Source organism: Hippocampus zosterae, chromosome 14 (genome assembly GCF_025434085.1).
Source record: "Hippocampus zosterae strain Florida chromosome 14, ASM2543408v3, whole genome shotgun sequence".
In the NCBI taxonomy this organism is placed as follows: domain Eukaryota; kingdom Metazoa; phylum Chordata; class Actinopteri; order Syngnathiformes; family Syngnathidae; genus Hippocampus; species Hippocampus zosterae.
Genome location: NC_067464.1, coordinates 5,845,382 through 5,870,732, shown reverse-complemented (window position 1 = coordinate 5,870,732; position 25,351 = coordinate 5,845,382). Strand labels below are relative to the sequence as shown.

Genomic DNA, 25,351 nt, shown 5'->3' with positions numbered 1-25,351 from the left:
TGCTAAATTTCCTCTTATAAAACGCAAAGTGGGCATGACAATGCTTTCATCCGGGAATTCGATTACTTAAGCCGAGTCGCGCGTTCCGTTTTAACTCAATTGCTTCTAGACGTGGTCATTGACAACATCGTGGAATAGAATGGGGTAAAAATCAGCAGAACATCAGATGCGTGGATCTGCTACGTCGAGAATTGAATTGTGTTAAGTTGTTTAAAAACAGCATAGGTAAAAGCTTGTGTGGCACTCTCCTCTCCAGGAGGGGGGGGGGGGGGGTAGCCAATGCATTCGTTTCACGCCTTTGATTGTGACAAAGGGTATTCCGCAATGCCGTAATCTGATTATTGGGATGCGTAATGCTGTGTTGCTGTGTGAAACCGCAGGCGGTTGGTTCAGTATCCTTTCACTGGGCTGGGTGCAAAAGACAAAAGGTGGATAAATGTTAAAGAACCTGCGATTTGTTGGCTTCATTTTCCGTTTTCAAACGTCGCATCCGAGCCCTAACAAAAGACGGGATGATGCCCGTGTGCAAGGAGACTTCACTTCCCGCTTTGCAGTTGTGTCGAAAGCAATGCTCATGCCACAACGCAGTCATGATCGAATCAGGTTTTTTTTGTTTGTTTGTTTTTGGCAAAATGCTCCGTCACCATCTGGAATCGAAACACCGTTTTTCATTCGTGGCTCCGACGCAGCAATTTTGCGGAATCTCCACGCGAAAAAAAAAAAAAGGCTTTCGATTGCCGCAGACCAAATGCAACCATATATTAATCTCCCAGCCAAAGATGCCGTTTTATTGCTCGAGTCCACTTCTTGATGTTTGCGCTTTTACAGTTTGTCTTTTTCACCAACGTGTGAACTTGGAAGTGACGACCTCGTTCGAGTTCCGTAAGCCTACTTGGTATTCCTCACCACATGTTACGATGATATGAATATACAATAGCCTACACTGTTCTGATGTTTTGTAGCAACTTATAATGGTGTACTCGCTAAATGCTCCCAAGGGGACTTTTCGGGGCTGCTTTTTAACAACTGGTTTGATGTGTAGGACTCTTTAGACGTCGTTGTAAACCACCGACACGATACTCCTTTTGTAAAGACGTACGCTTTTAGAATCAATGCAGCATACAGTTTTGTTTTGTTTTTTCCTCTGCCGACACAAAGCTACAGTGTAATCGATCCAAATGTGATTTTCGAGAATAGCCGTGGTGAACTTTTGACGGCGGCCATTTTGACACGGGTTGTTTGAAAGTCTTATTTTTGTGCACCCCACCACATCTGTAACCATCCGAAGACGGACGGGGCACGCAATGTTTTCAGCGGTAAAGCAATGTAACATGATCTTGTGTTCTAGTAAAAAAAAAAAAAAAAAAACGTCATTTCTGAGCCGTCTGACTCTCTTGATTTGTTTTTCCGATAAAAATCAGCGGAGGGCCAAGTATGGCACAGACTATTTTGCCGAGCTGCGGCTCACACCCCAGACTGGTTGCCAGCCAATCCCAAGACAAACAAGCATTCTCACATTCACACATATGGGCAATGGAAAATCTTGAACCGAACCAAACACGGGAAGGGAGAACATACAAACTTCACACAGGAAGGCCGTAGCTGAGATTCAAACCAGGAATCCGAAAACTTGTGAGACATGTGTTTTAACCACAAGAGCCCCGCGCTGCTCAAGAAACTTGTCAAAAGATGAATTTTTTTTTCCCAATTTTAGCTATGCTAGCATAGGACAATTTGTAGCCTTGACCACAAAAATGTCGCGTCATTGGTTTTAAAACAAAAAGTTGCGTCATTTTTCTTCAAATGGAACAAGGTTATCACAAAACCTTGCCCCTGAAACAAACAGAATCCGAGATGAGGTAGTACATCTCATGCTGTTAAAACCGCACCATAAAGACAATGAGCCACTCACGCAGGGCTGCAAATCCCGGCGCCCCCCTCGAGGGGGAGGAAGTCACGTCGGAGAGATTTACAGATCGCATTTGTAAACGCACTTGTCAACCGACGCGCCACCTCGCAGACTGAGCGAGTAGCCTAGCTAGCCCCCCTGTAAATCCTCCCTCCGCTCCCCACGCTGATACAGCGGCTTGATTCGATCCGCTCCCTCCTCACGTTCACCGCGGGGCCTTTTCCATTCCCTCTCGATTGTTAGAGATGAAGGTTGTTTTCTCGTTGCTTTCTGCTGCTTGTTGACTGGAAAGGATGTGACTCCTGGAGGCGGCGTTAGATTAAATGGATGATCGCGGGGTCTCGCGAGCGCTAACGTATGATAATGCATGGAGGCTTATTAGACTCTCAGGTGGGAAATCTATCGCGGCTAACTAAGACTTTGCCCAAACAATTTTTTGGGGGGGTTATTTTTGCTTGTAACTGGATAAACGACATAGCATAAGGGAAGTCAATTCTAAGGATAGTATTGGGTTAATATTTCCTATGAAACCCAGGATGTCAAAGGTTTCGTTATATATTACATGTGCATATATTCTTTATCATCCATTCTCCGCCTACATTTTTCTAAGTATTTATCCTTGAAAAAAAAAAACGTTGGAAATGTCACCTCTTCCTCCAAGTAATCCCGCTTATCATCGTAGATCAATACGTCCGCCAACAGCAAGAGCATTCAGCTAGCGCGGGGGTGTCCAACTCATTTTTGTCGCGAATTACATCTTCCCTCGGAGGGCCGTTACGACAGTGACACCGAATAAATGTTGAATCAACAAATTGTCAAATTACTTGTACACAACAAATGGATGGATTGCGAGTTTGTTCAATTTGTTGTTTGTTTGGTTATTGTTCAAGTGAATGGGAACGGGGGTCACAAATTTCTTGCAAAATCTCAACGTTACTGCACATGACAATTTGACGTTCCGCTACAGATTTGAGCAAGGATCATTGAAGTTGACACGCATGATTTGCTTTCGCGGGCCACATAAAACGACGCGGCGGGCCGGATATGGCCTTGAGTTTGACACCAGTGGGCTGGAGTGATCACTTATTAGCGACCGCTATTGGTGGTCTTAAAAGATTCGGCCCAAGGTCTACTGATGATCGCGCCTGCTGCCGTCAAACGTACAGTGGAAAACACGGAGCCACTCTGTGGTCACAACCGGTTGTTGACAATTATTTGGAACATGGCGTTCAAAAATAACATCGAGCGATGAGCCACATCTGCTTCGCTACGTAGGAGTCGATTACGTTTTCATTTGATTGTCAAGGTCTAAAAGTGTTTTTCATGCAAATAATTCATTGAATGTAATTCTGATGATGTACAATGCCCCCCCCCCCCCCCTCCCTGCCCCTCCATATGGACGTGAAGTCTTACCTCTGTCTGGTAAAACCCGACAAGCTGGGTGAGGAGTTTGCCGGCTATGCTAATGTTTGCCAAGCTGCTTAGACACGCATCCTGTCAAACTGTCACTTGGAAGACAGCTGAAACGTACGCTACTTTAATCGCTCTCCCGTTTTGTCTGTACGCGTTTTTCAGAATAAAAGCAGAAAAAGATTTCTCTTTACCACCATTTGGTTACCAGGAAATGTTTGTTTGCTCAATTCAAACTACTCAATTCAAACTACTCCAGGAGAGAAGAAGGCTAAAATCATCGTTCTATGATGCGCATGTGATGTCATGATTGAAAAGTCGATCATTTTAACTTGAATTCATCTTCCTCGATTGCCGCATGGTTAACAACAGTGTCACAGCGCCCCCGACGGGAGGCTTTACAAAAAAATATATAGGGAAAAACGTTCACGTACGAGCGCTCGTATATCCGGCTACCATTTAACAACACTGAACTCCCCAGAGGACCCGCATGAGTCTTTTTACACCACAATTACAGATATCTCCTTGACTGCGGTGACCACTGGGGCACACAAACATGGCAGCGTTGTAAACTGATGTAATCATCACACCAGTGGCAGACAATCCAAAAGGAACAGTGGGATTTGTTCTTGATAAAATTAGCGGGAAGAGCAGCTTGGCGAGAAAAGGATTTGAGGTCATCTGGTGCCATGGCAACAGCAGCCGATGAGAATGGATTTGGGTTGCATCTTGGCTCGTGGCTGACATTTCTGGAAGTCACTTTTGTTTGTTTCTGGCTCTTTTGTTTTTGACTCACAAAAACAGCTTTTTTTTTTAATAGGGCCTCATTACCGATAATTGTCAAGACAGCTAATTATCTTCTGGGGCGAGACCGACAGCCCAATGTTTCTATTGTATGATGGGATCAACATTAGCTCTCATTTATGTCGTTTGGATGCATTCTACGACAGACGGGGCATGGAGGAGCACCCCCAATATTGCCTTACAGGGTCATGATCGACCTTTTTATGCTTTTGCATAAAGTCGCCTGCAGACATTAAAGATGATAATGAAACATAACTACCACTAGCGCACATATAAATGCGAGCAGAGTTGAACTCAAATAACCTCTCAACATTCTTCCATCATTCTATGAATTTAACTGCAACCCAATCTGCTCTCGTGTCATTACGACGTTTCATCTCGTGCCTGTCACACGGGGACGTGTAGCCGAGTTAATGGTGATGACTGTGAGCTCAACAAGACGTAATGAGGCGGCAATCAGCATGCGCAACATGTAGCCTGTCACCGCAAAGACTGACGGGAATCGCCCCTCATTCATTGGCAGACGTGAGCCAAACCTCGCTTAAACGTTTGCGATGCAAAATGGAAGTAGAAAAGTACTTTACTCTGGAAGGTCAATTGAAGAAGCAGAAGCAGCAGCAACAACAACTACAACGACGAGAATGAACGTTTCCTTTTTAGGAAAATATCAAAAGGACAGTTGCAGTTCTTTGTTTGATAATAGCCTGATAGAGAAAGGAACCTACTGACACATATACAAAAGGGTCTGGATGCTCAGTATAATACAAGCAATGTGATTCATTTTGCAGCACACTCATGTCAATACACGAGTGCCTTGAGGTTGTGTCAGGGATGTGCCGCCCCCTGCTGGCCGTTTTCAGCAGTCGTGAACGTCACAGCTCGTCACTTATGTTAACATACGCTTGCCACTCATCTGTTTTATCCTCCTCCCCAAAAAGAACATTTTTGTGACCACGGGTGTCAGTTAATTAATTAATCAATAACCAATTCAATAGAGTACTGATGGACTATTGTTTCAAACGTCCGAATCTTTCCGCTTTTAGCCTCTCATCAGTACCGTAATTATTCACGAACTTCCACATGAAAACCAAGCGATTAGCTTTTGTGTTCCGCTTTTACTTTGAAAAACAATACTGTAAACCAGAAACGGAATCAATTTCAAAAAGTGTGGCGAGTCCAACATTAGTCTCTTTCCAATTATTAATGTAAATTAATCGAATACTGGACCGAAAAATCCATTCAAAAAAATTATGTGACGTCCCAGCCGTATTTGAACACGCATCAAGAAAAAATTGCAGTTGTATCGTACTTTAACGTTTGGAATTTAGTACTCCTTCACAATTTAATAAGTCCAAATAAAAGCTGTATCAACCTATTGATTGCAGTGCTTGTAGTTTTCAGTGCTGTTTCTCATACTTGGTTGACCTTATGGGGCTCTTGTGAAGAGTAGTAAAATGTAAAATCGCTTCGAGTGTCGTCATGTTGTCAGAAATCATCCCGTCAGTCGTCAGGAAGTCGGCCGTCTGATGCCGACTATGTCGGCTGTCAGTCCGCATCACACGCAGCAAAACAAAAGCGCTGGGAAAAACTGACAGTGTTTAATGTAATTGTGTGCTACAAGACAAAACGTTTCTCCCGTCAGCCCCCACATATTTGGGGTTGACTATTCACAAATTCAGCAATTATTTTTTTTTAATTTGGAATGTAGCCTCAACTACTTGCTTAAAAATATAAATAATAAACAACTCTCCTGTACCCTTTCTTGGATGCAAGATGCTAAAAACAAAAACAAAACAAAAAGTAAAACGTACAAACAGTTGAAAGTGCTCGAGCCCTGTCACAAATAGTAAAAATCTTCAAGTAATTGACAACAACACAAAAAGGTTTAGAAGTGCAGACAGGTGCCACAAGACGGTGGCAAAGCATCACTTTCATCGAACCAAAGCTTCTCAACTCACTTCAACATAGTTCCTGGGCTGTAAATTGCCACAGTTTAGCACTGCCTCAGCTATAACATGCTCACTATGAATTGATGTGATACATGATGACCAAGCGAAACATGTCAGGGAGGAGCTAAATTTAACCTGGGTTGTTAGTGGAAATTACGGAGAGGCATCGTAGTGTGCAAAAAAAATCTTTTTAAAGCAATTTATTTTTCAGCATAATGCTGCGAAATTAGTTTTAAATCATCTAAAATGGTTTTGCAATTGTTGTTTGCGGTATATTTACAGGTCAAATTTATAACATTGCGATCGCAAACATTTTTAGGGGGAGGGGGTGGGCAAGCTGTATTATCTTTTTGAAATGGTCATATTTTCAATCAACTATCTGACTCACGATAAAATGTCAAATGCAATTTCAGCTTGGAAGGAAACGTAGAGAACTGACTCACAGAGGCAAAAACAGAGGAGGAACCATTAAAAAAAAACATTTAAAAAGTACTTTTTTTATAATCCCCCACCCACACTGAAATCTCCTGATCCCATTAGCATTGTGATTTGACATCGCAAAACCAGGATGACAAAAAATGTGGGACTCAGAGTTTGCGTTTGCTGCAAACATTATTTGCATAATTTTAGAACAGTATAACCCTTCTAACCTCATACGTTTGATTTTTAGAAAACGTGGGCCGGTGTCAGTGAGACAAAAAAAATACCTATCGCTCCATTTTGCAAAACCTCACGTGCATCTATTGTTGTTTTGTCAATCGATCCCCACAATACGACAAATCAAGAAATAATCAATTAAATGTAAGGCTTGATGATTGATATTGCTTTCGTTTTGGAAATTGTGCATTTTATGTGACAGATATATTGTTTCCATTTTAATCTCTCATCTTCCATCACACCAAGGATTTAAGGCTCAAAACTCATTCAATCCTGACATGATGCATTTTTCGCATGATATCCCCCCTTTTATTTTTTTCTGATTCCCCAAAAGCTTCAATTTGATTTTCTTAACATTAAGAGATGACGAATTTTGAATTTTTAATTGCCTACAACACAACAAACAAAAGAACAAAGAACAAAAAACATTTGTGTCATCCACAAAAAAAGACCTAACACTGCACATTTCATGCATGTGTAGTATAAAAGGTTCTGGACCAATCACAATTGTGAATTTGGCCATTCAGTTCCTTGTTGGAAAACAACAAGCTATAGGGAAATTTATTGAACAGTTTTGATGATTTGCCGTCATCATTGGGCCTGCGCTCAAAGACTGCATCTCCATTCAAGTCAAGCCAAGATGATAGTTTACATCTCACTCTCTAAACTATGAACGCCCTCGGCCAGAAACATCAGCCCTCAGCTTGAGCATAAACACCTTTTATTTATCGTTCCAGTCCAAGTTTTATTCGTTTCGTTATGTCCTGTAAGAACGTAGCAGACACCAAAACCCAAGTCGAGGGAAAGTACCCGAATGGAGACAAGTAGCCTATCCAACCGGTTGTATGGATCGCCCTCATTATGGTTTTTATATGGAGCTGTAAATATAAAATGAGCGGGTGGTCTTTGTGGTTTCTGCCACTTTGCACAGCATCCAAAGCATTCGGGCGAGCCGTACTCAAGAACGTATGCAGGATGTTTCGATGACAGCCATTAGTGGCATCTCACGCCGTCAAGTTCGCGTCGAGGTTGCTTTTCGAGCCCCAAGTTGGCTCGAGCTCTGTCTCGCCTCAAAAGCCCAACCCCTGGCAGACATTTACAAAAACAGCCAGGGCAGGCTGCCTGTCTCGAAAGAGAGGGGAGTTATGAAACAAGCCGCAGGGACGGGAGCAGCTCCGAGTAATCGAGCCGAGCGGCTGCGAGGCATGTTAAACGACTATACGGGCGAAACGGGCAGAGAGTGTTTTGGAAGAGAAGCGCAGGGCCTGACCGCCCCCTCAGCCACATGTCGTGGTGCTGCATTACGGCCCATTGCACACCAGTGAGACATGGCGATGCAACTGCTTCCATAATTAGTCAAGGGACTTTCAGGTTGTCAAAATAAAACGTAACCAGTACGTACTAAAATCATTATTTCTCGTAATGATTTCTAGGGGAGCAACACATCCGAAGTCTTACTTTTGGCACAGCATGGGAACTTAAGTCAACGCCACGGAGAGTCCTTTCTCATTAAAAAACATGACACATTTTTTTTAAACAAGTCAAGTCAAGTCAACAGTATTTATCGAGCACTTTCAAACAGCCATCGCAGCATACAAAGTGCGGTACATGGAGCGATTTAACATACACAATAAACGGTAAGACGAATCAGTAATAAAGGCGGTGGAAAGCACCAAGCAGTAAAATCAAGAACAAATCTAAGTCATGCAGAAATCAGCTCACTCAAAACATTTGTTTTGTACTTTGTTTGTCCAGCATATCATTCCAAATCTGCAGAGAAAACGTATTTGGCCTACTCACGTTGTTCTGTAGGAAAGTATAAGACCCTGTGTGAGTGTGACAAAGAAAGGTCTCCCATCTAGTGGTGATTGTTGATATTACACCTTAAAATTAAAATCAATGTAGCATATTTTTTTATTTTTTTTTCTACCGTTTTGGGAATAAACATATATTGAATCATCAACAGCATTTTATAAAAGATATTTGGTGGTTTGTTAAAAATAAAAATTAAGTGTCCCTGACTCCATTATTATTTTTTTCTTAATTAATCAAGGGACCACTCCGAGTGTGGTCACGGGCCTGTTCCCAATCTCTGACTTGGATGGATGATAGACAGGTCTTTAGATCCAGAATCCTTGCTCAGCATATTCATGAAAAAATAAAATCAGCAACAAACCTACACAAGAAAGTTTCATTTCTGGTTCACTGTGCTTTTTAGATATTATTTAAATTAGATATCCATCGCAAAATGGCCGTCAATGGCAATTGAACACCTTGATTGAATGTTAGCCTGCAAATGCTAATCAGGGCACGACATACATCGTGCGCATATGGCCAGGGAGATTTGTGACACCCTGGCCACCCCACTGAAAAATTTCCCTCTACGCCCCTGGATGAGTCGAATACAAGCCAGGGGAAACTTGCCCCCAACAAGACCCGTTAAGTTTCATCCCGCAACCCTGAGGCAAAAGGAAGCCTAGAATCCAAATAAGCCGATGAAGGAGTTCAGTGCGGGCAGATTTCACGGAAGCAGTAACAGGATCAGGATCGAACAACAACATAACTAAATGCATGTCATGAAGGACATATTTGTAAGTACGTACGACTTTGACTGATAGCACCGCAAACACAATTCAAGTATGTACAGTTAGTTCGGCGTAGCAAAGAAAGTCATGATTAATGAAGCCGATAAAGATACATTACGTCTTGTTTTTCACGTCATGAGATAGTAGGAGTGAGGCTCAAAAGCGAGGCGGGAGTTCAACATGGCAACGTGCGCGAGGAGCATTATGTAAACAGTGCAAGAGGTTGCTAAGTGGAGGGGAGCTGCGGTGTTCCAAAGACTAATCACAACATTTTTCTTTCCATTTTCCTCTGTCTGACCTGTCGCATTTCTGCCGAGCATATTGCAACTTCAAAGAGCCGGAATATTTTCAAAATAAAAGATCAAGCTAGCTTAGCTAGCTTACTGAGCGACTTTTCTTATTGATGTTTTGCTATTTGACTAACATTTTTTTTTGCAGTGCAGTTTGACTCATAGGAAATGTCCAAATGTACGCGATTTTGTGTTCCTTATCTCGAACGCAAGCAAAGAGGAAACAATTCCGTAACCGCCCCCGCTAGTCTCAATAAATCACTCTTTTTCAATTGATCATCCGATCTACTGGGAAGCAAACTGTGGGCGTGAGAACGGCGCCACCTCCGTACTTCCGACAATTGAACGGCAACTGTCTGGAGCCACTCTTTGCGTCTCTATCAGCTACTCAATGATTCATCCAAAGTATTGGAGATTTTTTAACAGCATCCATGCATGTCAACCGCACTTTCTTGCGGCCGCGGGTATGACCAAGCGGATGTGTTTTCGCACATTATGGACTACTCTCGTTCATGGGATCAATACTAATTTGAAAAAAAAAAAACTCCTTTGGGAGCAAGTGCATTAGCCCAAATGTGCTGCACTGTGACAACTGGACACCTCACAAATTGCTGTGTTGCTGATGCAAATGCGAACCAAGATTGCTAAAGGGGGCAAATGCTAATAACAGCACTCATACTCGTGATGATGATTTAAAACTGGAATGGGAGGGGGGGGGGGGGAAGACTCTTGAGTCGCTAAGTCATGTTCTTAGTGTTTTAAAAAATATAATAAAGATGATGATGATAATAAGGATGCGTTTAATAAATGTATTTCAACAAGGATTCAGAGCGTTTGATTCACTCGTCATATTTACAGATGAAATATGAACATACACGGCACACAGTCTGTCTGCCTGCGCGTCAATCAAATCCACCAAACAACGTCGACCTGTCTCTATCCGGCCCAAAGTTGAGTCTACTTTCCGTCACCATATTGTCAGGTGCGCCAGGGGACGGGTAAAAGAAAACACCCTTGGTCCGCCGGAACGCCCACTACGGCGCAGCACGGTTTGCCAAACACGCTCACCGAGACTTGCGCTGACACGAAAATGAAGCTGCGACCATATTTGCGCCAAGCACACATGCGCCTGTCTTCCAAAATAGAACCCTCAATGTTTTTTAGACCATCTGCTTATTAGTCATCGGGCTACATGTATTTCCTGGAGAATGATGCAAGACGTGACACCAAATCTCAGTCTGTTGTACTCATGTCACTCGTGTTATTTCGGCCCGCACAAATGATAGTTGTTCGAGTTTGACAAACTGCGTAATGTTACCGTGACTTTTTTTTTTTCATAAACACTTAGGCCTATGACACGACTGTATTTCAATTGTTGTTTTTATGGTGGTATGAACGCTCACTATTTTTCAAGGTGGTACTCCCTGCAAAAAGTCTGCTGTAGATTAGTAAAGATCGCTTCAGATTAAAAAAAAAAAACTGGCACAATGTGAGCCTCTACGGAAGTCTTACGAGAATCAAGTTGAAATGTTTACCCCAAAATGTTAGATTTTTTTGGGAGGGGAAAAAACGTGAAGCATGTTATGTAATCCCACAAGAGTAAAACCATACAGTTATGAGAATTTGTAATCTTAATTTGATAACAATAAATTTATATCAGGGCAATTTTTTCCAACTATTAAAATAAACAGGGCTGCGCGTCGGTGAGGACGGTTGACATCTCTTAAGTGAAAGTTCAACTTTCAAAAGCAACATTTTTATTTGACTCACTTCTGCCCCACTTTGATATTCTCCATTTAAAAAAAAAATATTTTTCGTTTTGTTTTAAAATTTTTACTTGACATAAGTTGCTCTATTACAAATTCAGATTATTACAATAAAGGCCTCCCTTACAATAGGCAACTCCCACCCATTAGCAATGGATTGAATTAAAATAAGTACAGTAATTAAATTTACACAGGAAACTCGGCCATTAACACTGTCATGCACAAATAACGACAACTCATAACCCGATAAGCTGTCCGCTGTAGTAACCGCTGTCCCTGAAAGGGTTAAATATACTTTCATCGCAAAAATATGAATTCATTGAAACATAAAATAAATGTATGATGAGTAACATACATAAAAAAACGCAGACGAGATGTTAACCGAATAGAGAGGAAAAACAGAAAGTGAAGTCGTGTTTTTTTTGGGCAGACATCACTTCAGCTCCAGTTTCTTTCAAAAGAGCAAGGCACAGATGAGCTGGGCGGAGAAGGGGAAGGAGGGAGTCTCGTCCGAGAGCGCAGGCGGGCATCTGCACATTTCACATCTGGATGGACTTTAGGCAGGGGGGGAAATGGCTCTTCAGACGACAAGGTAAGTACTTTTAGATTGAAGTCATATTGCAGCGTGAAGCATATGGCTACTAACCGGGGAGTCTTTGATCTGACCTTTCCTAAACTGAAGCAAACGGTACCTTGCAATCAATACACACCGAAAAAGAAGAAGAAGAGAAAAAAAAAGACATTCTTGGACTTTTTAAACATGACTGCTGCAAGAGTGCATGATTTTATTCTAAAGACTTGTGAAATACGAATTTGGTGTTGTTGTTGGTGGGGTGGGGGTTTTTGTTTTCTGTAATATCGCTGGTGTCGGCTTAATGGCCTCGAGTAAAACAGATTGCCGGACGAGCGGCATCATCTCATAACGTGCTGTACCCAATTTAAAGCCCCTCAAGAGAATTACGGTCGGCAGACCCCGAGCCAGTTGCTCGTTACTGGATCTAATTCCAATCTACTGTATATGGCGTGGGCGTACAGTGCGCACGAGAACGCACTTAGACCGATAGTACAAAAACACGGTGTAATTGTGACACCGCAATTGACAGCCCGCGGCAAACATCATTTTTTTTCCTTTTTTTTTTTTTACACGTGGCGTAAAACTTTCTGCGGCTACATCAGAGCGACTAAAACGGGGCTAGTTTTGCGATAAGAGTCGCAAAGATGCTGTCTAAAACAATGGGCCACGTGATGGACAATTAGGGTTAGGGTGTATAATTTTTAGGTAATTTGCAGATGAATAAAACGCTCTTTCATATTAAATCGAGGCTCATTTGCATGGAGTTTAGCGTTAGCCAAACCTATGAAACTTAAAAAAAGGCTGCGTGATGAATATGATATTATAATGGAGTTTAACTCATTGCTTGTTTGTTAAAAATCACATGGCAGGTAGGCCTTGGAAAAAAAAAGCATATTATCATTGCGGGCGGCCCGGTAGACCAGTGGTTAGCACGTCGGCTTCACAGTGCAGAGGTACCGGGTTCGATTCCAGCTCCGGCCTCCCTGTGTGGAGTTTGCATGTTCTCCCCGGGCCTGTGTGGGTTTTCTCCGGGTGCTCCGGTTTCCTCCCACATTCCAAAAATATGCATGGCAGCCTGATTGAACACTCTAAATTGTCCCTAGGTGTGAGTGTGAGCGTGGATGGTTGTTCGTCTCTGTGTGCCCTGTGATTGGCTGGCAACCAATTCAGGGTGTTCCCCGCCTACTGCCCGAAGACAGCTGGGATAGGCTCCAGCACCCCCCGCGACCCTAGTGAGGATCAAGCGGTACGGAAGATATTATCATTGCAATTTTTAAAAATCGCCCAACAGAATCCTTTGACAATTGTCCTATTTTAATACAATTATTTGTCTAATTGCGCCGTTGAGGTTGATTTTCAGCGTTGAGAGTAAGGGAGGGAGGCCCGGTGGTTAGCGCGTCGACCCCAAAGTGCAGAGGTACCTCCCTGTGTTGTGTTTGCATGTTCTCCCCGTGCCTGTGTGGGTTTTCTCCGGGTGCTCCGGTTTCCTCCCACATTCCAAAAACGTGCATGGCAGGCTGATTGGACACTCTAAATTGTCCCTAGGTGTGAGCGCGGATGGTTGTTCGTCTCTGTGTGCCCTGCGATTGGCTAGCCACCGGTTCAGGGTGTCCCCAGCCTACTGCCCGAAGTCAGCTGATATAGGTTCCACCACGCCTTGCGACCCCTGTGAAGATAAAGCGGATCAGAAGATGGATGGATGGCTGGAGTAAGGGATCAAAGGCTGCAGCTCAGAGCTAGTGGTTAGGTTTTAGAGTTAGCATTTAAGGTTAGGGTTATGGTTTATGCTCAAGATTTAAGGTTTGGGTTGATTTAAGTTTGACAATTATGGTTTGGGGTTGATCGTTTGGGTTAGCGGTTGGGGTAAGGATTTATTACGGCAGTTTGGGATCGCAAACGGTTGAAGATTGTGTCTCCGCTGGCAGATCGTCACATTCTCGCACGCTCGGCTGCTAACAAGCTCCTCCGTTCTAGTCACGTGGGCCAAGCCTCGAGAAGTCTCACAAGCTAACTGTCAGTTTAAATCGGTTTTTACTTTGCTCCGCAGAATACCGGAGCTGAGCACCGCCTTCCCAAACGGAAGCCAAAATGACACAGTTGAAAAGAGCTGCATCGATCCAAACGTGTGGGATGCGCTCACTAGCAGCCAACCCATCTACATGGGAGTCGTCACCGCGTTTGGAGTGGTGTTGAACGCCTTGGTGCTGCTGGTGTTCTGCCTGCACAAGAAGGCGTGCACCGTGGCCGAAATCTACCTGAGCAACCTGGCGGTTGCCGACCTCATCATGGTGTCCTGCCTTGCCTTTTGGGCCGTCAACATCGCCAACGATTTCGACTGGCCTTTCGGTCTGGCCATGTGCAAAATGGTCAACACGGGTATCAAGATGAGTGCCTACGGCAGTATCTACTTCCTGGTTCTGGTGAGCCTGGATCGCTACGTGGCGTTGGTTCACCCGATGTCGCACGGCAGAATGCGTCGGCCCAAGTATGCCAAGCTGGGCTGTTTGCTAGTGTGGGGCTTCAGTTTGTTCCTGGGCATCCCGACGTTGGTCTTCAGGGCGGTGAAGTACTTCCCGGAGTACGGCGTGCGCGCCTGCGTCTTGGATTTCCCAAGCCGCACGGTAATGCTGCTCTGCGACGCCATGCTAATTTGCGTTAGCTTCATCATCCCGATTGCCATCATCTCATTCTGCACCGTCAAGATCATCCAGGCGTTGAGCAAGCGCTCGATAGAGAGGTTCAACGGCGAGAAGAGCGAGCAGAAGGCCACCACGTTGGTGTTGGTGGTCCTGGTTGCCTTCCTCATCTGCTGGTTACCATTTCACATCTTCACAATACTGGATGTGCTCATAAAGGCCGGCCTGATGCGAGGGTGTCAGCTGGAAGCAGACATAGACATTTGCAGACAGTTTTTTGACTACTTGGCCTTCTTCAACAGTATCGTCAACCCCATCCTCTACGTCATCGTCGGCAAAAACTTTCGGAAAAAGGCTCGGGAAGTGTGTAAGCAGTGGCCAGTCGGTAACGCGACGACCGTGTCCATGCGTTCAAACACTTCTGCAACACTGAGGACGTTTACATAAAAATCGAATTCGTCAAGAGGCGAGAACTCCCGTTGTCATAAAAGGAGGGCGATGGTGCCCAAAAACAGATTTTCATCTCAGCCCAGATCATTTTTCATCTGGAAACGCCTTTTTGCTGGCTGACTTACTACTTTTCAATAACATACATCACAGTACTTGACTCTCTCTTCTAACTCGCTGGAAAACAATGTCGAGACGCAGAAAAAGAACAGAGCGTGTCAATCCAAAACCATTGACATGCAAAGGCAAAATAATTCTCCATTGCGCCGCAAAATCCAACTTTGAGCATGCTCGCCAGCTACTTTTGTGATTGTAAAATCGGTCGGCTTGCCTAGCAGTCAGTTGATGAAGTATAAATTCGAACGTCTGCAGTCATTTCGACACGAACGGTCAGAGGAAGCCCTGGTCAATGCTTTCCAAGCTATCTGAACGTTCGAGCAGGCAAGAATGAATGACTCACCGCCCCGTGACGAAGTTTCCAGTTGTGACGCGCCATCGCGTTGCTTTTTAGCTTTTTTTTCCCCCTCAAAACACCACAAGCAAGCGACCCACTCAGTGTTGACTCAGAGGTCTGTGGGAGGGTGCACAGGCACTCCCCAAAATAAAGGCTCGGAATACCGAAAAGGCAGTCAGCCTTGAACCGCATGCCACTGGAGTAGATGAGCTGACCTCAAAGACGAAAATATGGCAAACATTTGAGAAGTTTGTCGCATGTATTTTTCCACAATTGTTGCTTGTATAACATCAAATGTGCGTGTACCAGATCACCTTTTGATAACAAATGACTTCTCCCATTTATTATGAGAATTGTGATGTAAATGAAATACCGAATATGCATTAAAGCCGTGTCCGCACGATCCAAAGTTGATTTGGGGTTCCTTTTTTTTCATCGTCATTCAATCAAGCAATACAAAAATAAAACCAATCAAATATTGCTCTTAACAAATGTTATGCTTATTAAATTAATACAATAAATGATCATCATTCATCTTGCGTTGCGGAGGGATGGTAGTAATGCATTGCAACTGATAATGATCTGTATTGTTTTGTCTATTCCCTCTCTATCCTCTCTTTTATCTCTGTCCGCTTTCAAACCTCGTTCTGTTTGACTGCATTTTCCCCAAAATATTCATCACAGTTTAAATCACTACAAATGCGGAATATATCAAATCGCCCCGTGGCAGAGAAAAAGGTACAATACACCGGTACGCTCTGCTCAATGTGCCCGCACAACTAAATTAGACACAAACAAAACCCCCCACAGAAATTGGGTGGGTTGTGTTAGGAAGGGCGTCTGGTGTGAAAACTGTGCCAAACACAACATAGGAGTGACTTGCTGTTGGCACCCCTGACAGGGAGTGCAGCCAGTTACCTTGAAAAAGGAACTTGATTACTCGACATTACCAATTACCTGATTTAAAGTAACTAAGTGAAATTACAAGATAACCCTTTTTTGACTTAACATAAGTACTGCAATTATTTTTATTTCTTTTTTCAATGCGTCTTTGTGGATTTCACTTCACATGGCAACAACAAGGGCGGCCCGGTAGTCCAGTGGTTAGCACGTGGGCTTCACAGTGCAGAGGTACCGGGTTCGATTCCAGCTCCGGCCTCCCTGTGTGGAGTTTGCATGTTCTCCCCGGGCCTGCGTGGGTTTTCTCCGGGTGCTCCGGTTTCCTCCCACATTCCAAAAAATATGCATGGCAGGCTGATTGAACACTCAAAATTGTCCCTAGGTGTGAGTGTGAGTGCGAATGGTTGTTCGTCTCTGTGTGCCCTGCGATTGGCTGGCAACCGATTCAGGGTGTCCCCCGCCTACTGCCCGAAGACAGCTAGGATAGGCTCCAGCACCCCCCGCGACCCTAGTGAGGATCAAGCGGTTAGGAAGATGAATGAATGAATGAATGGCAACAACAACGTTGTGAGGAAATGGAGGTGCAGTCCGCAGCATTGCCACCAGATGTCGCTCGATTGCACATACTCGACTGGACATTGCATTGGGCCTTTAGACGTTTTAAGATAAGATAATGTATCCTTTATTTGTCCCACACTGGGTAAATTTACAGCTTCCAGCAGCAAGAATGTAGGTAGAAAGAAGAAAAAAACAACAAACAACGTTCAATTAAGTGCAATATAAACACAAAATGGATAAATCGCAGTGCTATTTACACACTAATCCACCGATTCGGGGAGTGTCACCATCCATTGAAGTGACTGCAGTTATCAAAGTGTCATTTATAATTTCCAAGTGAGAAAATACGGCTACTTTTTTTCTGTAAAATGTAACTGTTCAGTTTTCTGAACGGTTTGATCGACGATGCAGTTTTGGTAGCAGTGAACATTTCTCCATTTAGGGCCGTGCAGTAATTCAAAGTTTGGGGGCTGTTCATAAACAAGCTGCCGGATCAGGGGGGTGCAAGAATGCCGCTCTATATACAAAAACGCTATCTTGTTCCATTGCTCCTTACACTCGGCGTGTGAACACATCATCGGCTGGACAACTGCAGTAAGAAATTTTAATATATTATTTTTATTGACCGAGCTAAGTCTTCACTGCCAGCGGTTCGGCGAGTATTTATGGCAATCATGTGACTGAGAAGAGGAAACATCTGTTGATTGAGTCAGCATATTTAGTCATAAATTCAGTGTATGACTAAATCACGTGGTAAATATTTTAAGACTTTGAAAGCGATGCGAAAAAGCTCAACGTGCCTTGACAGCACTTTCGATACCAAAATATTGTGTTGTGAGCGCAAAAAATTTACAGCGTCCAGCTCAACTGAACGTCGTGCTGGTTCAACAAATGGCCTCTTGCCTGGAGGCAACGAGATATTAATATAGATATAAAGGTACAGTGAATCCCTGCTTCTTGGCGACTCACGAATAAAAAGATTTCACGCATGTAAAAAAAATAAAAATAAAAATAAAATGGTCTGCTTCAGTGATATAGCTCATCTGGTTTAAGATTTTTTTAATGTTGCGGAGGAGCTAAGTTTAACCTGGGCTGTTACCACAGTTATAGAGATTCTTGCGTGTGTCCAGTTTTTTTCTTCCTGCTTAATAGCGATTAAAAAGCTCAAGCTAGCAAACAACAGAGGTCTCGTTATTGCTGAACAATTAATTTTTTTATGGGTTACAAAGCAGTGACATACACGCCGACATCCTAGCACTCGCCGTGGATTTTAAAAAATTTAAATAAAATAAATCAGTTGTCAAAGTCGAGGTCCGGGGGCCAAATCTGGCCCGCCACATCATTTTATGTGGCCCGCAAAAGCAAATCAAGCATGTCAAGTTGCATGATGCTTGCTGAAGTCTGAACCAACATTTCAAATTGTCATATGTAATCCACGTTAACAGTCATTGTTCTTGACTTCTGTTTTTAAAACGAGTTCTTCATCAATTTGTTGTGCATTCTGTATGTAATATGTGGAGGCGATTAAACATTCATATGGTTTCCCAAAATTCATAACGGCCCTTCAAGGGAAAACGTTACAACAATGTACTCTGTCACAAAAATGAGTTTGACATCCCTGCTTTAAGTCAATGATGTTTAACATTGATTTGAGTTTTAAATTCCACCATAGTTTGTAGCATTTTTATGGTTTAAACTATTAATATAAGCGGTTGTAAACATTTTTAGGGTACCTTCAGTTACTCGGGTTTTGTCACTTGCGGGAGGGCTCAGTCCGCATCACGGCAAATTACTGTACTGTTCAACAATTGTGTGTGTTTTGTTGTTGCGAAGACGATGGATTCGGTGACACTTCAGCCGGAGGCAGCTCAGTGGGCTGAAAACAGCAGCCTTTCAAAGTCCCTCACATCTCTGGAGTTCGTCACCGTGCGCACCATCGTCCCTCCTTACATCATCACCGTGTCTGTGGTGGGCCTCGCCTTGAACGCCTTCGTCCTGTGCGTGTTTTTTGCGCACAAGGATCGCCTGACGGTAGCTGAGGTCTACCTGGGCAACCTGGCTTTGGCCGACTTCGCTCTTTTGTGCGGCCTCCCCTTCTGGGCCGCCAACATCCTCAACAGTTTTGACTGGCCGTACGGCGACGCCTTGTGCAAGCTGGTCAACTGCGTCATGACAGTGAACCTCTATACCAGCGTCTACACCCTTGTCATGATCAGTGTGGACCGCTACCTAGCGATCGTGAGGACCATGAAGGCGAAGTGGCTTCGACGGACGCGGTACGCCAAGGTCGTATGCGTGTTCCTCTGGATATTCGGGCTCTCACTCAGCACGCCGACCATGCTGCACAGAAAGGTGATGTACTTTGAAGAATTCCAGATGACTGCCTGCATTTTGGACTACAGCCACGGTAGCTCGTGGAAGTTAGCCAACCAAGTTCTGCTGAACGTCATCGGCTTCGTCGTCCCGACTCTGGTGATCGTCTCCTGCAGCAGTTCTATCGTCAAGGCTTTGCGACGGAGAATAGAAAGCGTTGGACTTCAGGATGTTAATGACACGAAGGCCACAGTTCTGTTGTACGCCGTCACGTTGCTGTTCATCCTTTGCTGGGGGCCCTACCAGGTCTTCACCTTCCTCGACACCCTCTGCGACATCCACGTGCTGGACGTCACAGTATGGTCTCATTCTCTGGACGTAGGGGGACAGGTCTCGGCTTATCTCGGAGTCCTCAACAGCGCTCTCAACCCTGTGCTCTATGTCCTCTCTGGGCAATACTTCAGGAAGAAAGTTAGTTCTATTTATAGACGGGCTCTGCGTACTCGTCGAGGATCAGACATGACCACCTATCAGCGCTCCGTCGCCTCCACTTACATTCACAGACCTGAGCAGATTAAACCTGTTGTCATTTAGGACGATGAAAAAATATATATTTATATCTGCATCAATTGTTGAATGATGTCATGGCATACTATAATATGCTATGGTGTGATTTATGGTTAGCACGTCGGCTTCACAGTGCAGAGGTACCGGGTTCGATTCCAGCTCCGGCCTCCCTGTGTGGAGTTTGCATGTTCTCCCCGGGCCTGCGTGGGTTTTCTCCGGGTGCTCCGGTTTCCTCCCACATTCCAAAAACATGCATGGCAGGCTGATTGAACACTCTAAAAATTGTCCCTAGGTGTGAGTGTGAGTGCGAATGGTTGTTCGTGTCTGTGTGCCCTGCGATTGGCTGGCAACCGATTCAGGGTGTCCCCTGCCTACTGCCCGGAGACAGCTGGGATAGGCTCCAGCACCCCCCGCGACCCTAGTGAGGATCAAGCGGCTCGGAAGATGAAGATATGATATATGTTATGGTATAGTATGTTATATACAGTCTACTGTATGTTATACAATATGTTGCTTTGTATATGGTACCGAGTGAACATTGCACTCCAGTACCACATACCTGTCAACTTTTCGGAGCGCCAACCTGTATAAACTACCAAAAAAATCCTTATAAAGAGCAAAAAAATCCTTATAACATACCAAAGAATTTAAATGTCAAAATAACGGCAGGAAAAAACCAACAAAATGTTCAATTATATTTATTGTAGATCTCCATAATACAATGTCTGGTTAATGTCTAATCATCATTCTACTTAGTGGCATCACTGTGTTCAGAGTTGTATTCCTGCGTTACTTTTTTCACCAACTCCAAATGCTGACCCATCAGCTCGAAGTTACAGCATCCATTCATATTTACTTTGGAAATGTAAATAAAAGCACGGGCGGCCCGGTAGTCCAGTGGTTAGCACGTCGGCTTCACAGTGCAGAGGTACCGGGTTCGATTCCAGCTCCGGCCTCCCTGTGTGGAGTTTGCATGTTCTCCCCGGGCCTGCGTGGGTTTTCTGCGGGTTTTCTCCGGGTTTTCTCCGGTTTCCTCCCACATTCCAAAAAAACATGCGTGGCAGGCTGATTGAACACTCTAAATTGTCCCTAGGTGTGAGTGTGAGTGCGAATGGTTGTTCGTTTCTGTGTGCCCTGCGATTGGCTGGCAACCGATTCAGGGTGTCCCCCGCCTACTGCCCGAAGACAGCTGGGATAGGCTCCAGCACCCCCCGCGACCCTAGTGAGGATCAAGCGGCTCGGAAGATGAATGAATGAATGAATAAAAGCATTCGAGTAGACTAGCATCATACTGGGCAAAAGCAAACGGAACTACCTGTTAGGGGGGGAAACAAAAAACGGAAATTTTCAGAATCCGTATGATTAGTGTGATACGGCCATATACGTAAGATTCACCACAAAATCCGTATGAACTATGGCTAAACCGTATGAGTTGACAGGTATGAGTACCATATGGCACGTTGGTATCAGTATATTCAATGCATCTGTTGTACCGCACTTTGACCACATGGGGCCGCTGTGATCTAACGCGCAGAAGTGTGAACAGTGACGCATCTTGTCTCTTGACAAAGTCATATCAGAATCGACATCAGCCTAAAAAAAAAAATTACGATCAGTCAGACCGCAGTCCAAATTGTTTTTTTTTTAATCCTTTCCGGATGCGCCGAAATGTGTTTCCGTGTGAATGGGGTCACAGAGTGACTGAAATGCAAATACAGTGAGGCAAAGTGAGGGTCGAGTGATACAGTATTTCAACAAAAGGAGAGACTATTTGCTCTTCTGAGTCTCAATAAGTCTGAAAATCTCAATAAGGGCGTGTGTGTGGGATTTAAGGAAGCAGGGGGCCGTGACATGTAAGGATGTTCTGCGCAGGAGGGGAATTACTCTTCCTTTTCATACCCACGTGGCAGTAAGTAGATGGCATGACGACAGCAACTATCTTTATAATGTCCTGTCCCAGCTTTTTTGTGAATGTGTTGCAGGCATCACATTCAAAATGAGTGGCTATTTGCACCCAAAAAGAAGAATAAATAAAGTTGATCATGTTTGAACATGAGCTCTCATTTTAATCTGTTTTTATTTTTTACTCCACATCCCACCTTTCATGGAATTGGGGTTCGTACAATATTACAGCTAAAACGGTTTACAAAAAGGTAGCAGGGTGGACACAAATGTCCAGCATGGAGCCCTTTAGGATTATGTTCCTTTTTTTTCATACCTGGATGTAGTCAACCTGACTTATTCCCTCGACAGAACACACGTGACGCTTCATAATGAGAAATAGCCCGGTGAGAAGCATGTGTTAGGCCATGTGAGCGCTTTCTCTTCTCCTCCCTCCACCACCCTTCCCCTTTTCCATCCTTCCATCCATTGCACACAATGTGCTTCACCTGGATAACAGCAAAAGAACCTACATCAGCACAACCCAATGGCACTGCAGCCTCATTTCTTCTGCACACACTCATCTTGTGGCGATGGAGAGAAGTGATGATCGATAGGTATTTGTTGTACTGATAAAGTCTTGCACAGGTGACCATGATCTGTCTATGGATATTTGGGGTTTCTAGGGTGGCACTAACATGCAAAAACTACGGCTCAAAGAGAGGGAAAAAAAAGCAGATGGGCAAATATTGCACGCGAGAGGCATGTGATAAAAAAAAATTACATAATAAAAGCTAATAATAGCATCATTCAATTTCATGGACAGCGTTGGCGTTTCAAGTGTGCTGGTTGTGTTTAACTATTTCTATGATTTTAAATTACATTCCTTTTAAACTTCATGGACTTCGAAATTTCATCTAGGCTTAAATAAGCTTTTGTGATTCACAACATTTTGAGGAAAATGCATTAGTAAAAATTATTTTGTATATATTTATGGCTAGATTTTATGTTCTTGTTTTATTAATTTCCTGCAAAATAATAATATCCTTAATATTTTTAAGGAAGGGAGTTTTTACCCACATTGATTGATAACTACATTTTTTAATTTCTTTTTTTCCATCACTTTATTGTATCAATAAAACCGAAACTTATGACACCCATTTATTACGCTACATTCTGATGTAGGGCTTTGATTAAGCAGACTAAATCAATAATACACGCTACGTCTCTTCTTTTGTGATGCGAGGCATGCTGACCTTTCGATCCGACATCTTCAAAAGCACTTGTTCAATCTTCACATCCTAGTTTCAGTTGTGCACATCGAAAAAGCATTTTTTCTCATTTATTTGGACAAACTTCAAATGCTTTGCTACATCCACGCAAACAGCGGCCATAGCCAGAAATTTGTCATTGGGGTGGCCAGGGAGAATCTGTGACTCAAATTGCGTTAATAATAACGTTGTCATCTATTATAAAATTGATTTTTAATCGCGTTAACGTGGCAGACGGCCCGTTTGTAAAATCACAGTGACTGACGGACGGACGGACACACGTAAATGAGTAAATTTCCCACAGAGAGAGACTACCGGATGTCGGTTTCTGAAACACTTCAAATTTAGGTCAAACACAACAAATCAACCGACCAAGTCAACGTAATCATGCAAAACCTACCAAGCGTTGCGATTTCCCACTAAAAGTCCAGAAAGCTCTGCTAGTCTGCTGACCCTCCCCAGGCTCTTCCCGCGGTGAGTTGTATTCGTCCGTCAATGAAATAGGTCCGTAAGGAAACGGCCGTTATTTAGGCAGAACAAATCTTCTGCAATACGCAACACAGAGCCGCGTTTGTAAATTCCCATCACCAAGTAGCTCCAATGCAAATAATTACCTACAATCCTCTGCTGCTTCCTTCGTGATCAATTGCAAATCTAACGAAAAGAAATGTGCTCATCGCATCACTGCATAGTTTCCCCTAAAGAGAACGTTCTTTGTTCCATTTCTAGTTTTGTTCTTTTGTTTTCCCATGTGCTATGTTGTGCTGTTTTTTCCCCCCTTTCTGTCTCGCAATGAGATGGTTTATAAGCAAACATCCGTCCATCCATCCGTATTCAACACCGCTTTTCCGGAACACTGAACAGCAATGTTGATCACAAGAGTCAATGTAATTTCAGATTAATATTCCTCTTTAAGTTGCTCTGGCTTCCATCCAGCCATCCATTTTCTGATCCACTTATCCTAACAAGGGTCGCGGGGAGTGCTGGAGCCGATCCCAGCTGTCTTTGGGCAGTAGGCACGGTACACTCTGAACTGGTTGCCAGCCAGGGTAGATATAGACGAACAACCATCCGAGCTCACACTCGCACTCACACCTAAGGACAATATGAGACTAGTGTCACCCACACTATTAACCTCACACGTTTTTGGAACGTGGGAGGAAACCGCAGAGTAGCCGGAGAAAACCCACACAGGCACGGGGAGAACATGCAAAATCCACACAGTAAGGCCGTAGCCGGAATCGAACCCTGCACCTCTGCATTGTGTGGCCAACACGCTAAAACTAGTCGTCCACCGTACTGCGCTGCCGTGTCCTGTATCGAAAAAGCTCCCCTCACAAGGAAAGTGTAAATCAGGAGTGGGCATGAATGGTTTGTTTATATCCCTTTGTTTTTGTCATCGTTTTAAGTTCCTATTTGTTCACAAACATTAAATGATTTGTTATACTAGCTTGACAGATGAGAATGTTTCCTGTGGGAATTTATTATCTCACTTAATCTGAACAAATGGGAGGTCAAACAGCAAATGTAGCAAAAACAAGTCGTGATGGATTCATGAAGCAGACGCATGCAAAAGTTGGAGCGAGATGTACCAAAATGAAAGAGGTGTCACGTCCACCTTGGTGGAACACACACACACACACGCACAATTTATAGCCATGTCACGCCCCCTGATTCATTTGTTTTGTGGTGCTGCCAGCTGGCTACACACATTTGGACGCACGTGACTGCGGGCATGCAAAGGCCTCATGCTACCTCGCATCACGCTAATTACATAATGACTTGTTTCCTTTGGAGAGGGGAAAAAAAGTGCATCAAATGTGAAAATATTCAATCCATAAGGAAAAAAATCTTTATTGAATCCTGCAGAGGTGGAGCCTTAATGACACATGTGAATGAATGACATGACTTGCCAGTGTCACCTTGTCCTTTATTACGTTATGTTGAAGGGCAAATAAGAATTGGGTACTAGATTTTAAAAAATCCCAGATGTGAATACAATGTGTATGGAGGTTACATTTAATTACGTTTTCTATGATGTGCTTTCATATGGATCATAAATCTGTCAATATACTTACCATAAGGAACCGTACGTCTCAGTAAATGGACACAAACATAAAATATGTATTTTCATAGGATTCAAGGTTTCTTATTTGGACATCATAATGAATTGTCAAAAAAATGAACAAGAAATATATTTTTTTGTCTTAACTGTTTGCATTAAATCGTATTTTTTTGCTCCAGTTTTTCTGTGGAAAAAGATATTATGCTCAACTGATTATATTTGGACTTTTTCTAAAAAAAAAAAGTGTTATGTTACGATACAATATAATTTTTAAACAAAATTACAACTTTTCTCAAAATGTTTATGTCCTGAAAA

General features: G+C 43.4%; 2 protein-coding genes across 4 annotated transcripts; both read left to right on the top strand.

Moving 5' to 3' along the window:
* The first annotated feature begins 9,292 nt into the window (after positions 1-9,292).
* Positions 9,293-15,168, top strand: bdkrb2 (bradykinin receptor B2). Of its 3 annotated transcripts, none has more exons than XM_052085416.1 (3): positions 9,293-9,320; positions 11,801-11,962; positions 13,992-15,168. In XM_052085416.1, exons 2-3 carry the CDS (start codon positions 11,943-11,945, stop codon positions 15,025-15,027), a joined length of 1,056 nt encoding a protein of 351 aa, XP_051941376.1. In that variant the 5' UTR covers positions 9,293-9,320; positions 11,801-11,942; the 3' UTR covers positions 15,028-15,168. The 3 variants fall into 3 exon arrangements, with proteins under 3 accessions (XP_051941376.1, XP_051941377.1, XP_051941378.1); XM_052085417.1 differs by having other exon boundaries at positions 9,293-9,324; XM_052085418.1 differs by having other exon boundaries at positions 9,302-9,320; positions 11,832-11,962.
* A 3,065-nt stretch (positions 15,169-18,233) lies between these two features.
* Positions 18,234-19,927, top strand: bdkrb1 (bradykinin receptor B1). The gene has a single exon (XM_052085415.1). It carries the CDS (start codon positions 18,776-18,778, stop codon positions 19,844-19,846), a length of 1,071 nt encoding a protein of 356 aa, XP_051941375.1. The 5' UTR covers positions 18,234-18,775; the 3' UTR covers positions 19,847-19,927.
* Positions 19,928-25,351: the final 5,424 nt, after the last annotated feature.